The sequence below is a fragment of the Echinops telfairi genome, unplaced genomic scaffold, assembly GCF_000313985.2.
Source record: "Echinops telfairi isolate 266 unplaced genomic scaffold, ASM31398v2 ScPeMD7_7400;HRSCAF=8409, whole genome shotgun sequence".
NCBI lineage: Eukaryota > Metazoa > Chordata > Mammalia > Afrosoricida > Tenrecidae > Echinops > Echinops telfairi.
In genome coordinates, this window is record NW_022111300.1 from 6,438,073 (window position 1) to 6,453,835 (window position 15,763).

General features: G+C 35.7%; 1 protein-coding gene across 2 annotated transcripts in view; it reads right to left on the reverse strand.

The window, feature by feature from the left end:
- The window catches only part of ROCK1 (Rho associated coiled-coil containing protein kinase 1), a 159,623-nt gene that overhangs the window by 12,492 nt on the left and 131,368 nt on the right, over positions 1–15,763 (reverse strand). For both annotated transcript variants that reach the window (XM_004702898.3, XM_045296118.1), the window contains 4 exons: positions 12,785–12,973; positions 11,602–11,761; positions 4,505–4,575; positions 4,198–4,286 (listed from right to left, as the gene is read on the reverse strand). In XM_004702898.3, coding sequence (XP_004702955.1) covers positions 4,198–4,286; positions 4,505–4,575; positions 11,602–11,761; positions 12,785–12,973 — 509 coding nt within the window. The remainder of the gene's footprint in view (positions 1–4,197; positions 4,287–4,504; positions 4,576–11,601; positions 11,762–12,784; positions 12,974–15,763) is intronic.

The window sequence follows — 15,763 nt, forward strand, 5'->3', positions numbered from 1 at the left end:
ATTCCTAAGACTGTAAGTAGTTAGTTCCAAAAGCCTCACAGCGACCTATCTCCGATTCCTAAGACTGTAAGTAGTTAGTTCCAAAAGCCTCACAGTGAGCTATCTCCGATTCCTAAGACTGTAAGTAGTTAGTTCCAAAACACAATTCAGAGAATTGCGAAGATAGCTATATGGAAGCAGACAGCTTCGATTTTCTTCCATGGAATAGCCGATAGGGTTGAATCACCAACTTTGTGGTTAGCATTCCAACACTTGTCCTACAATGCCTCCAGGTATCATTAGAGATAGATTAGTGGTTGCCAAATATCACAAAGGGATGAAGAGCGAGTTTCCTGTGGCCATAAAAGGGATCCTTACGGTGAGATAAGTGTCCTAGTAGTGTAGTGGGTTACATTTTGAGCTGCTAGCCACAAGGTTAGCATTTGGAGCCCACTAATTGCTCCAATGTAGCAGACTACAGGTTTCAAGGACAAGACATTAAAATATTAACATTGCTAGAACAAGATACCCACAGTGAGGGGTGGGGGGTAGGGTACGACTCATGAACTTTAACTACTACCTCTTAGCAGAAACAAAAATTGATAATTGATTTGACACCAATCATGATTAGTAATGTTTTCATCATCAGTGATAAATCATGTTGGTATTATGTGCCCCCTTGTATAATGCAATAAGGCAGATCCCTCACTTCTGGGAATATCATAGCACTAATTGGATCATGAGAAAACGTTTACAAGACAAACTCATATTTTTAAAATCCTATAAAATATCAGACCATATTCTTCAAAGATGTCAGTCATGAAAGACTGAAAAAATTTCACAGCTTGGAGGGGACGAGACTCAGGTGTTATAAAGCCCAAATGTAATATGTGATCCCAGACCATATAAAGAACGGTAATAAAAAAACTGGTGAAATCTGAAAATATTCTGTAGCTTAGTTTTTTAAAAAGGATACTATAAATAAAATAAAATAAAACTCAACTAATTCTACATGGAAGAAGCACACCAACCTATGTGATCCAAGGTTTGTATATAATAAAACCCAAATCCGAAAAAGTAAATGGGTTGGGGGAAATGGGGCGCTAATAATAAGAAAGAAGACTACATTCTAAAATTGATTGTGGTGATGGCTGTACAACTCTTTTTAGTAGGTTTAAACTTTTGATTTATATATGTGAATATTTCCAAAAAACTGTTACTATTTTTAAGATCGACTGTTATGACTAAACAAACAACTGTATCCTGAGCATTTCTAGCCTGAATTGTAACCTATTAAACATCCTTAATAAACTCATTCATCATAAAATGAATGGATGAATGCGTGATTTGGAGACCATTCAGGTAACATATACATTTCAGTGTACAAGTCTCGCTGGTTTTTTGCTTTGTTTTTTTGAGGAGCTCTGGTGACAATTGTGACAATGACAGAAAGGGCATGAGTCCAAACTCGCCAACCTTCCTGTGGGAGAAAGATGTGGTAGTCTGCTTCTGCTTACTAGACAGACGCTCCTTGACTATGGCAATTACTGGATGTCGTATCTGCCTTGGAAACCCTATCGCACCGTACCTTCCTGGTTACATTTAATCTTACATAGTATTTTAGATGCAACTGAGAATTTTTAAAGACACCATAAAATGAGAGACAGCTACTAACTAAATAGTTGAAAAAAATTTCTTTCATAATTGTGATTGTGTACTATTGGCCTTACGTTAATCATTCAACTTTTCACAACTATTTTTGTTTAATTGGGAAATATACTAATGAGTACTCTCTGGTATTTGTTCAATTCTTTAAAATCTCTGACTAGGCAGTACAAATGTTTAATTCCAAAGGAATGGTGTTATATCATTTGAAAGTAATGTTTATCTTGAACAACACTCACAGTTTGCATTAAACTTATTTTTAATTTTATATAGACCTTCCCTTTCCCATTACTAACTAGACTGTAACCTCAATTAAATCTGGAACTTATTTTACACAATACATTCTACCAATGATGATAGAGGCAGCAGTGTTTGTTTTTTTACAGACTTCTTTGACCTAAGAGGAGGTTACAAAAATTTGTGGGAAAACCCTATTATCTTTTATTTTTATTTTTCTAAAGACTGTTTGAAGCTATATCATATTATTAAAAGACAGATTTACATGTTCTTCTTAATGGCTAAATAATCCTATACATTTTGTTTAAAACATTTATGAATTATGTGATGGTTTGTTTACAGAGCAGATCAGCTCTCCATTCCACAATTCATGCACATTTTGGTTCAATTCATCCATAGCAATTTCAATATACCTTCACTATCCCACTTCCTGTTTTTCCTGTGTCTAGTTCTCCTTTCTTAACCCTCTGGTTAACCTTGGACAAACACTGCCTTTGTTATTAAGGGGGTTCCATAGTCTTTATCCAACCACTGGTCTCTTATTCTGAGTTCTGTTCAACATATTTCTACCTATCTAGACCTTTTAATGTGATCATTTCAGTTGGCAGTGAAAGCCAGACAGCATCTAGTTCTGCTCGTCTCTTGGTTGTGAAGACTGGTTTTTGTGTGCACCCATAAGTCCACTGGACTAATTGTTTCCAAGTGTCTTTCAATTTTCATCATTCTTCTTTCTTCCTAATGGGGAGAGACCAATAATTACACTCGAGATGGCCACTCAAGAGCTATTAAGCGACCAGTCAATACTCTGAATCAAAGTAGGCTGTAGAATATTGTCTTTGTGCTATGCTGATTCACTTTGTTGTTTCCCCAAACATTGATCCTGAGATTTCAGGCCCTGGGTCTCATTTCCTCAGTGTTTGGTTATGTGTAAGAAGTTTGTTCTTTTTTAAAATCATTTTATTGGGGGCCTCATACAACTCTTATTACAATCCATACATACATCAATTGTGTAAAGCACATTTGTACATTTGTTGCCCTCATCATTCTCAAAACATCTGCTCTCCACCTAAGCCCCTGGCATCAGCTCATTTTTCCCCTCCCTCCCCAGTGCCCCCTCCCTCATGAAGCCTTGATAATTTATAAATTATTATTTTGTCATATCTTACACTGTCCGACGTCTCCCTTCACAAACTTTTCTGTTGTCCATCACCCAGGGAGGAGGTTATATGTGTAAGAAGTTTTAAAAACTTTTTTCTCGTAGGCCACTGGAGATCCCCTTGCCGAGGGGTCTCGGGGAGATGAGCCAGTCAGGGTGCGATGTAACAATGATGAGAAATACAACTTTCCTCTAGTTCCTAAATGTTTCCTCCCCGCTCCCACTACCATGACTCGAATTCGATCTTGCAAGTCTGGCTAGACCAGAGGAGGTACACTGGTACAGATAGGAACTGAAAATACAGGGAATCCAGGACAGATGAGCCCTATAGGACCAGTGGTGTGAGTGGCAAAACAGGGAGGGTAAAGGGAGAATGGGTAGGAAAGAGGGAACCGATTACATGGAACTGTGTGTGACCTCCTCCCTGGGGGACAGACAACCGAAAAGTGGATGAAGGGAGACGTCGGACAGGGCAAGATATGACAAAATACCCATTTATAAACTATCAAGGGCTCATGCGGGAGGGGGGAGGGGAAAAATGAGGACCTAATGTCGGGGGTTTAAATGGAGAGAAAATGTTTTGAGAAACGATGTACAAATGCGCTTTACACAATTGATGTGTGTATGGATTGGGATAACAGTTGTATGAGCCCCTAATAAAATGTTAAAAAAAATAAAAAAATAAAAAAATAAAAACTTTTTTCTCTATATGCTCCAACACATTCATGAATATATTTGAAGCAAAGGTATATACACATAAACAAATATTTTAAAAACACACACACACACATTTTTTGGGTGTAACTTCATTCTCCCACTCTCACCTGTTTTATTTGTAGGTCAGAATTATTGTTATTGTAGAAATGAAATGCTGTTTGAACTTAAAACCACTAAAAGCTTAGAATCAAATTTTGTCTTTAGAATAGCTGCACCAAGTATAAAAATATACCCAATTTCCCTGCACACATTTGGAAAAAGATTTAATATCAAGTAATATCTAATTGCGTTAAGAAAATATTTCTAAATAGTTAACATTAACTGCTCAGATAATACAAATAGAGATATCATTAAAAGCCTCTTAATTAAAAATTAGGCTAAAAATAATTGATTATTCTAAGTGAACACTCAATTGACTTAAAATGCAATCAAAGGCAACTTACTCTATGTCTAATACCATAGATGGATTGGATTGTTCCTTTTCTTGTTCATCGTTGTAGAACAAAATTTTTTTGCTGCTTACAACAACATACTGAAAGGAGAAAAGGGAGCAAGAGTTACAAGAACACTATCTTGGTTCAAAATCATAAACCATGTTATGTTTAGATTGTATGTGTTTGCCATGTAGTCTAGTTTATACTATCATCATTCTAAAAGCAACACTAATAAAATAGCAGTTAAGTTAAATTTTATATCTTTAAAGTACAATATATAACAAATGTCGATTTTTTAAAATGAAGCATATGGTACCTGTTTCTTCCAGCCATATCGTTTGATGTTGCCTCTGTTGGGTACTGAAAGCCAACCTTCAATTCTTGACTCTAAGTCAAAGAGAATATTTGTAAGTACTCCCTCCAGAAGTGCAGCAAAGGGAAGTGATTACGAGTTGTCTAATGCATGCAGCAGCAGGCACTGGAGCACAGCTAAACGAGTAAGTGCGAGCATTTGCTCTTTCATGCTCAATCACACAAATTAACTGTAATGGCCATACAAATATTGCAGAACAAATTTTCAAGCCACTTTCCCATAAAATTATCCTTTAGCGCTCACTTATAAATGTATGAATGAACAATGCCCTTAAGAGCCAGGCAAGACTAAACTGGACTGCAGCTCATATGGGATATGATATAAATGACTTTAAAAATCACTTAACATTCAAATACAAATACTTAGCCACAAAAAAAGAAAGAACAAAACATTTATGCATCAAGTGGAATAAATCAGAGCCATGGTTTTTACACAAGAAAGAGCAAGCAAAAGTATAGAAGTGTCCTATTACTCACAGAAGATAACAATAGAAGATAAAGAAATAAGGAATGCAGGCAGAATCAACTGGATATAAAGAATAAGAGACAAACATTTTATTTGTCTTCTCAGGACAATATTCTGATAAACTTTTTGGTAACATACCCATAACATTATCAACAATATTGTTCAAATTTTGTTAGATGGTGGTATAAAATTCTAGTGTTAATTCTTCTCAAATTAGAGAGTAAAAGTGTAAGCAGCCTTTCATCTGTGTGGTACTGGAACTTAATAAATAGTAAAAATCAAAACAAAAATCAGTTGGTCAACTGTTAAAATTTTAAACTATTTGTACATACTAGAAATCCCAAGACCCACTGAATCAAGATATTTATTTAATAGTCATAAGTAATGTTTAAATGATTACAAGAAATATGTGGGATGGGGGAAGGAAGAGTCCATTAGAAATGTAATATGAGGTTTGAGTTGAGTATTCAAGTATTTTCTGTATCTAATATTTATGAGACAAAAATAGAAAAATAACCAACTTTAAAGTATATATGACATATTATGGCTGAAATTATGATCATAATAGAAATAGTGCCTTTCTATATATAGTATAAAAAGTTGAATAGTTCCATCTTACAGAGATATCAAATAAGTAACGTTTACTGAGCATTTACATTTGATTAAGTGATTTATGAGAAGTATCTCATATATAACCCTATGAAGTCGGTTCTACTATCCTCCTACATTTCCAGAGTAACAGAACTGGGGGGGGAATTGACTTGTCTAAGGAGACGCTCTTAGTAACTGCAAGCTCTCAGTTCACACTCAGGCAGTCTTAATCGCAGAGTCTGTGCTCCCAGAGCACAGCACTGCTCTTCCGCCACACAAGCTTCGTGCTTAACTGAAATGGGGCAACTGTCCTCCTGCTCCAACGAGTTCCCTATGCCACAGCTTTGCTTGTCTTATTCTCAATTTCATCTAAATTGTTGTTGTTACATTGGAGGAATTAACAAAATCACTTCAGTTCAAACGGACCTCTCCCTTCTCTCAATTGTTGGTTTCTTAATTGTTGTAGGTCCTGGTAAGTACTATGGCAGAGACCAATTCCAAGGCTTGCTTTGCATCCTCCACAGCAAAGGGTGCATACAATGTGTGCTTGATAAATGTCTGATTACTTAGCAAGCTTCCTTTTTAAAAATTAGCCAATTAAAGGCACCTCTTTAAAAGAAATGTTCCAAGTTAAAAGCCAAAAAACCCCATTTTGACACTTAAATAACATGCAGAAGGATCATGTATTACAAATTTACAAATATTTTATTCTATAGAAGTAAAAAAAGGTATTTATATATTTCCTTTTCATCTCTGAGGCAAAAATTACAACTCTCATCCAGGGCGGATGATCCCTTCAGGACCAGTGGTGTGAGTGGCCATACTGGGAGGGTGGAGGGAGGGTGGGATGGAAAGGGGGAACCGATTACAAGGATCTACATGTGACCTCCTCCCCGGGGGACGGACAACAGAAAAGTGGGTGAAGGGAGACAGGGCAAGATATGACAAAATAATAATTTGTAAATTATCAAGGGTTCATGAGGGAGGGGGAAGCGGGGAGGGAGGGGGGGAAATGAGGAGCTAATGCCAGGGGCTTGGGTGGACAGCGGATGTTTTGAGAATGATGAAGGCAATGAATGTACAAATGTGCTTTTCACAGTTAATGTATGCATGGATTGTGATAAGAGTTGCATGAGCCCCTAATAAAACAAAAAAACACAAAAAATAGGTGCCTCAGCTGATATCCGGGTTGGCTTATACTCAAATATATACAGTACATACCTGCTTCTCTTTCTTTTCCTTATTCCCACCTTAAACAAAACGAACAAAACCCTCCCAAAATAACAACAACAAAACCCACATTCACTGTCACTGAACTGATTCCAACTCAAAGTGATTCTATAGAAGAGGTTGGACCTGCCCCTGGGCGCTTCCAAGACTATAACTCTTTACTAGAGTAAAAGCCTTATCTTTCTCTCTTGCCACCAAGGCTCATTCCTACCCTAAGATATGAATTAATGTATGTACCATTTTATTTTCTTTAAACTGAAAACTTGTGAGAGCCTAGATGGAACTGTCTTCTTTTTCTGAGCCTTACAAATGTTCTGCTTTTGATGGGTGCTTATACTCATCAAAATATCACTCTCTATTGAGAATCCTCCTCCTTCATAAAACACCACCCACTGAGTTTTCTTTGTTCGACAGGCTCCTACTATACACAAAGGTTCCAGCTCTGACAAGCTTTACTGTCATAAAGACAAGCTCTAAAACCACCGCAGATCAGGACTTCATGGGTTTTGAAGAAAGAAATCATGAGCAAGAAAATAGATTGTCATAAAATTTTATAGTCTAAGGACTAGCTAGAGTTTTTCCTCAATTAAATCAGGGGCTTCATTTGCTTGAACATGGACTAAATGTTGATCACTTTGCTAGTCGGTAAGTGGATTCAGGAAGCTGTAAGACATTCTTGAAAAGGACATGAAGACAAAGGGAAAAGGGCCACGCAGATCACCCTCCCTCATTTCTGACTAGAAACACGATCTTCATTCCCAGGTGTGATTCTCATGTCAGAACCTCTCACAAGCAGAGTTATTACTCCAACCGACAAAATGCCAGTACTGTCCAACTCTTCTTGATTCTAGGGCTAAGTTTTCATAATTATGTACTTTTAACGTATATATATATACATTAAAACACATATGCATTTAAGTTTATATGTAAAATTCCAACTTCCAATGGCAAAAGAAGATTGAATTTATAAAGGTATTGATAGTAAAAGGCAATAATAATGAAAACTTAAAAGGTATCCAATTAACGTCAGAACTGACTTAAAATGGAGCCATGAGAATGGAACCCCATCATAAGTTGGGGACTACTTATAATTTTCTGAACTAAGTCAAAATTAATAATTAGCCATTACCTTCAAGAACTCTAAAAGAGACTTGTGGTAGATAACACTCACAGTAAGAATAAACATCTTAATTTCTTTAATAATTCTTCCTAACGATGGCTGCACAAACCTTTAATGCCATCAACCATTTTTAAGCATCTAGTAAATGGTGAATTTAATAAAGACTTTCAATTTACTAAGGAACCCTGGTGGCACAGTGGTTACACATTAGGCTGTTAACTGCGAGGTTAGCTGTTCAATACCACCAGCTGCTCCTCAGGAGAAAAAGGAGGCTTTCTACTTTCGTAAAGAGTTACAGTCTCTTGGAAACCCACAGGGGCAGTTCTACTCTGTCCTAAGGGAGGGTCACTATGAGTCAGAATCAACTCCATAGCAGTGAGTTTGGTTTTTGAATTCAATTTACAAACAGAATGCATAATACAGAAAGAGGTAAAATAAGAGTGATAGATTATCCATTAGTTTCTGCTTTCCATATGAAATTCAGAGGGTTCAATATTATAGATACTTCAGTGGTTTCATTTTATAGCAAAAGAGAAAGGGCATCTGTACATTTTTCTCACTTGATTTGGACTTTGAAAACTTTAAAACCAAGATCTCTCAAAACGTACATTTAGTGTATGTAATGTTCTCAGAATGGAGCCCACAGAGATTGACTGATTCAAAAATCATATAGTAGTTACTAGGCGCTGTCTAGTGAGTTCTGACTCACAGTGACTCCAATGAATGAACCAACAGAACAGAACACTGCCTGGGCCCTCCACCATTCTTACAACTGATGCTAAGTTTAAGCCCAATGTTGCAGCCCCCTTTCCTTGGCCTTCTTCGTTAGCAAGTCCTTTATCCAGGTGCCACTTGTTAATATGTCTAAAATACACGAGAAATCATCTTGCAAACCTTGTTTCTAAGGAGCATCTGACTGTACTTCCAAGACAGATTTGTTTGTTCTTTAAGTAGGCTTATGAAATCTAAATAGATCCTTAAGTTTCTCAATACAATTCTTAGCCTTCCCAACTAAGTCAGGCTAGAGAATAAAATCCACCACCTCCCTCTTCTGTATAGGTTCCCCCAGCTCTAGCTTTCAATTCAAATCTCCTAAGCATCATTTACTTTTCTTAAAAGTTTTAAAAATACAGAGAAAAATTCAAGACACACAAAAGACATTATAATAAGTAAGGTTACAGGAAAATGGGATAACCTGAGGGAATATTTAACCAACATTAAACAGTAAAAAGAGCTCTTATTGTTCAGTGGTTAAGAATTCAACCGCTGAGAGGCTGGTGATTTGAACCCACCCAGTAATTCTGCAGAAGAAAGACCTGGTGGTCTGCTTCTGCAAGGATCACAGCCAAGAAAGCCCTTTGGTGGGCAGTTTTACTCTGCCATGTGGGGTCACAATCAGTCAGGGTTGACCCCACAACACCTAACAACAATAATACGGCAAAACTCTTTCATTAAGAAACGAGAAATAAAAAAGAAACAAGAAATACTGTGGTAAGGCTAAGGAAGAGGGAATCTAAACTACAAAATCATTTCAATAATTGAGAGAATATGGACAAATATTTCTGAAGTTCATCATCTTATTGATGATTAGGTCTAACTTTAAAAAGATGTCTGGATAATACTGGAAGCTGAAGGTTCTTATTTAATCCAAAGTGATTCACTGATAAGGATGTAGACCAGTGTTCCCTAAAGTGAGCAATACTAGCCCCCTTGGGGGCACTGAATTGGTCTAAGAGGGCTAAACTTTTTCCTGGACAATGGGCTACAGTATACAAAAGTTTTTAATTGCCAGGGGATGCTGAATATACATATATGTGTATGTGTGTGTATATATATATATATATATATATATATATATATATATGTATATATATATGTATATATATATATGTTTTGTTTAGTTTTTTTCTGAAAAGGGGGCAGCAGTAGGCACATAAGTTTGGGAACCAAGGATGTATACCTACAAGTTGCTCCCAAAGCAAAAGGTTTTAGAAAGCCAAAACAAAAGAAAACTTGAATACTTTAATAGCTGAAATAAGAAATACTCTTTCTTTTACCAGATATTTGATTTTAAGCTAGCCAATGCAAAATGAGGGCAGGAATTACATGTTTTATAAGTAAGAGCTGAATTCATTTCTCATTTAGCATCCTAGTTGCTTGATTAAGAAAGATTGCATTACATTTTTTAAGTAGACAAACTTCTATCAAATTCTCAAAAAAACAATATAACTTGAAACAGATCTCTATAATATCAAACATGCCACTTCATACAAATTTTTAATTCATGTATCATTCAAGTAATAGATTATTAATTAAAACCTATTTTCAATTTTAGTATCATTATTATCCAAGGTTCCAAACCATGAACTACGACTACATAATATGTCAGATGTATGTATGCATGTGTCAACATAATATGTATATATGTATAATGTGTATGTATCTATCAATTTATAACTTGTAGTGTGCATTTTAATATTTATAATTATTCACTTTATTTCTAAATTGGATCGGTAATGTGTATTGGTCATTTCTGTTAAAAAGACATAAAATGTACTATATAACTCACACAATATTTAACTATAGACTGAGGATGTGTTTCTTTTTCATTTGATTCTCCACTGGAAAAAAGGCACAGAGAAAAAAAAAATCGAAATCCTAGCCACTATCTTCTGCATTGGACTCCTTGTCACTCACTGTATCTCCCAACTTCTTTTATCCATTTGCAAACTTGAAACCTAAAAATCTGATTAATGTTTATCATTCTACACTATGTGGGCTCCCTAATAGGTATACTTGCTGTTCTTCTTGTTATATAATTATAAATGCATAGACATATATGAATATGTAATACAGTTCTACGTTTTAGCAGAAGAATATTTAAAACCATAAAGAGCTGCTGCTCATGAAGACATGGTGGTAGTCACATAATTTCATGTCAACTTGATAAATAGGTGTAGGGGTAGAGTCTAGCCTGTCAATCAGGTGAGAGCCTTATGATGCCTCTTTGTGGGCAACGCCTTCTCAGAAGGATTCTGGGAACTTCCTCTCTGCCACTGTCTTCCTGTTGACAAGCCACCCAGAGACTGAGACCTCTGCTGTGTCCACAAGACTTTGCACCCACTATGATTTTTCTGCATTTTCTATCATTGCATGTGACTGCATGAATCTGAAGCAGGATTTATGGACCAGCTTTGGACTTAGGAGCTAATATTGTGGTTTTGGACTTGGTATGAACTGGGCGGAGATATTTTCATAGTATACAATTACTCTTTCATACAAAGCTCTTCCTATACATATGTGTCATTGGATTTGTTTCTTTAGTAAACCCAGAATATCACAGACATGTACAGTTTTCATTAGATAATGAGAGGTGTAACAACAGCTTAGACTCTCATCATGGGGTTATTCCTACTCAACATAAATTCATTTACCTCTTCTGGTTTCTTTTGAAGTACAATTTCCTAAATTAATTTTAAGAGTAATTGCTTACAACTGACCTTTTCCTATAAAATGCACTAAGTATCATCAGGCCTTGACTATTTAACATAGGCACAAAAAACCAATGGAGAGAAACAGATTAATTTCCATAACATTTAAGCTTACTTGAATGAAGTAATAGCAATATTCTTACCTGGGAGGTTTCCATCAGTTTCATCGGCACTAGGAAAACTAGCAACACTTGTAGAATCTGAAAGGTCCAGAAGTTTAGCACGCAATTGCTCAATATCACTCTCTTTGCTGGCCAATTGCATCTGAAGCTCATTCTTATGTGCACATTCTTCGACCAATTGCTATTTTTGATAAATATCAAGATAAAGAATCAATTTCTAATAATTTTTAACATAAAAAATCTAAATTGCTAATAAATTGTTTATACCAATAAATAATACAGTATAAAAATGTAAGCTCTCTTCTTCAATAATATATTGCTACATATAATAAATGATTATTGGTTGAGCTCCTTTTATTCTTGCTTTAAATAATTGTTAAAAATCAAGGAAGGCATAAAAAATTTATTCAAATAATAGAGACCCTTTTCTGGCTCAAAATGAAATATTCTAAAACAGTGGTTCTCAACCTGTGGGTCATGACCCCTTTCGGGGGTGGGGTGTGTGTCGAACGACCCTTTCACAAGGGTCGCCCGATTCATAACAGTAGCAAAATTACAGTTATGAAGTAGCAACGAAAATAATGTTATGGTTGGGGGAAGGGGAGCCACCATAACATGAGGAACTGTATTAAAGGGTCGCAGCGTTAGGAAGGTTGAGAACCATTGGTCTAAAATGTACAGATATCTTTGGATGGTAAACAAATAAGTGATGAAGTTATTTTTGGTTTTCAGTGTTATGAATCACAGACCCTGAAGTTAATTTTAAGCCATTAACATTCCAAAGAGTATCCAAAAATTAAGGGAAAAAAAAGAGCAAGCTTGATTCTTTAATTGCAGAGAAGTTTAAGTTTGACTAGAGAGAATAAGCCATGATATTTCAAAACCTCTACCTTCACTAGTCAACTTATTTTACTATTCATATCTTAGTTTCAGTCTGAAATGTAAGGCTTCCAGCTAAGCAGTTGATAATGGGTAAAAATCACTCAAGTTACAAAGGCCATCACGCAGCAGAGTTCCTGTGTCCTTCTTTTCTAGGTTCTGGCTTCTATAAGAGTAATAATGTTCAAAGTGTATTGTCTACAACCAAAATATGCGTTTTACACTTAAAAATTTAATCTAAACAAGATTAAGCAATAACAGATTTGAGTATATAAGAATAATGTCAAGAACATACTCAGTATACACATTCTCTCTCAAATCTTACCGCCTGCATGTCATTCAGTTCCTTCTGATGCTTCACTACCATCTGGTTGAATTTCTCTCTTTCTTGGTTGAGTTCCAGTTGTAGCTTTCGATTTTCCTTTTCCTTCTTTCTCAGATCTTGTGTATTAGCTTTCTTTCTATCAATTTTAAAATCTTTACGATTCATTATTTCTGCCAACTTGTTAACTGCCTATTCAAAATAGTCAAAGATTAATAAGCATATATATTGGAGTCATTCAATTTAAATCTCCACTAAAATATATTTTTCTTCAAAATGAGAAAGCAGGGTTATTTTTGTCTGTGAAAATTAGGGGAATTTAATAAAGTCTGGGATATGGTAACGGGTAGAGCAAGTAACTATTACTGGCGTATTTATTAAAAAAAGTTTTATTGAGGCATAATCCATATATCATACAATCCAACAGTTCAATGACTTATCTCATTTTAAAATATAAGACCCACACATGACAGCAAAAATCCCTTCATCATTCAACAAATTCCAGAACTTATTATGCTGCATACACCCATCTAGGCACTGAAAAGAGAGAAAATACAGTTATGTCTCAAAGACATCCTGATGTGCTGAAGGAGCCAGGCAAGTGGACACAACAATACAGATGGAGTAAAGAAGAAGAAAGAGGCATGTCAGGGTGATGGGGAAGCAGTATCTAGCTGAGCCTTGAATAGGTCAGGAAAGGCTTTTTGGACTCTGCATATGTGGTCATGTATGTTTCTACAGACTCGAGTAGTAGTTGGGTAAGCAAAGAGAAAATCAAAATGAGATGAGGGGTGAGAGTTAGGGATGGCATTATGCAAGATAACAGTACATAGACAAAGAAGCCCAAGGTAATTTTTTTCTGCTGGAAAAGTGAAAAAGTAAATGGGCAGGGCATCTGCATAGGCCTCTGAAGGAAATGTAAATAAAATTGAGAATTAACCCTTTTGCCAGAAGATTAAAAAAAAAATGTTCAAAATGAGACAGAACTGTGCAAATGAGATTAGTGACATATTTTATGAAACACAGTAAATCTTATATCAATGCTCTGTAATAATTCAAAAAAAGGGAAAAACAACAAGAAAAAATATAATTTTGATATAGATTAGGCCTTATCTGAGATGAGGTTCCCTGAATAACTGGTTCAAATGCAGTAAAAGCTTACGTCATCGAACTCTTATTTTCACTAATAATATATCTACCATGTGTACTTATTTTTTAAAATTCAAATGCAGATATATTATGAAGAAAGCGAAAGTGCTTGTAATATCACCCCCTCAAAAACCACTTCTGCTAAAAGCTTTCAATTGGTTAGTTGTATATACTTCTAGAGCTTTCCCTATATATATAAACAGGCCTTTATATTTACAGTAAAAATGGAATCAAGCTATACATTCTTTGCTGCAGCCTGCTTTTAAAATTTAATTCTACGTCACATATTAAAGGAAACACTGCTCTCCATTAAGTACATATAAATCTACCTCATTTACTTTTTTTTTTAACCTCATTTCCTTTTAATGGTCTTTTTGTATCCCATTATATGAATGTATCATGACATATTTATTGAACTACATTGATAGATGGAGTTTTTTTCATTATTAAAAATAATGGCAGTAATTATATTGCATATATGGAGTAAAGTCCTAAAGGTGGCGCTACTGGGCTACAGAATATGTACAATACAATGCTTTATTTTGTTATACTGGTCTTACAGTTTACTGGCTAGGTTCTCAAACTTATATGGTATACTGCCCCCCTTTCAAAATGAAAGTTACCCCATGCGCCCTGGCAATAAAACGTTTGTACGATAGCCTATAATTGAGAATGAAGTGTAGGTATCTGCTTCTGCAGCACTCCCTTCTCCCGCACCCACTAGATCACTCCAGCGTTCCCAAGAAAGCGGTATTACCTACTTTAGAAAACACTAGTGTACTCCTTCTAAAAATTAATGTATATTAATGAAATTTTCCTCTTATGTTTTTGGGCATAAGATCTTAGTTAATTCTGCCAATGTGGATTTCAAAAAAACTTATTATTGTTTTTTAATATATCATTTCTTGCTTTATTATTGAATATTTTTCATGTTTATGATTATGCATTTTGTCTCCTCCTACTTTATTTTTCCTATTCTCTTTTTGGCATTTGATAGTGTTCTTTATATTTTCTTCTATTTTTCTCCCAATTTTAACCAGCCTGATGCAGCTTCAGCTTTCAGAGACAATTTGTATGCAGTGAAATGTCAATCTTTCCCTTCATAGTTTCTTTTTTTTTTTTTTGCCCCCTTCATAGTTTCTGTCTTGGTATAAAGATACATAAAACCACCATTGAAGGATTTTCCCCCCAATTTTATTTATTTTATGATGGTTGTTTAGAATGCAGTTGTTGTTGTTAGGTGCCATGAAGTTGGTTCCAACTCATAGTGACCCTACGGACAACAGAGCAAAGCAGTGCCCGGTGCTGTGCCCTCCTCACAACTGTTATGTTTGAGCCCATTGTCGCAGGCACTGTTGTCAACCCATCTTGTTCAGGGCTTTCCTCTTTTTTTGCTGCTCCAATACTTTACTAAGCACGAAGTCCTTCTCCAGGGATGTCCAAAGTATGTGAGAAAAGTCTCACCATCCTTGCTTCTAAGGAGCATTCTGGCTGCGTTTCTTCCAAGATAGATTTGTTTGTTCTTTTCACAGTTTATGATACTTTCAATACTCTTCACCAGTACCAAATGCATCTGTGCTTTGGGCTTCTTTACTCGGTGTCCAACTTTCACACACATATGAAGCAATTGAAAATACCATGGCTTTGGGTCAGGCACTTAGGCCTCAAAGTAACATCCTTGCTTTTTGACACTTTAAAGGGGTCTTGTGTAACATATTTACCCAATACAATGCATCGGTTGTTCTCCTGACTGCTGCTTTGTGTTAGGCCAGGTTGACTAGACAAAAATAAATCCAGTGACGCTCATATATGTGTAAAAAAGAGCATTATATC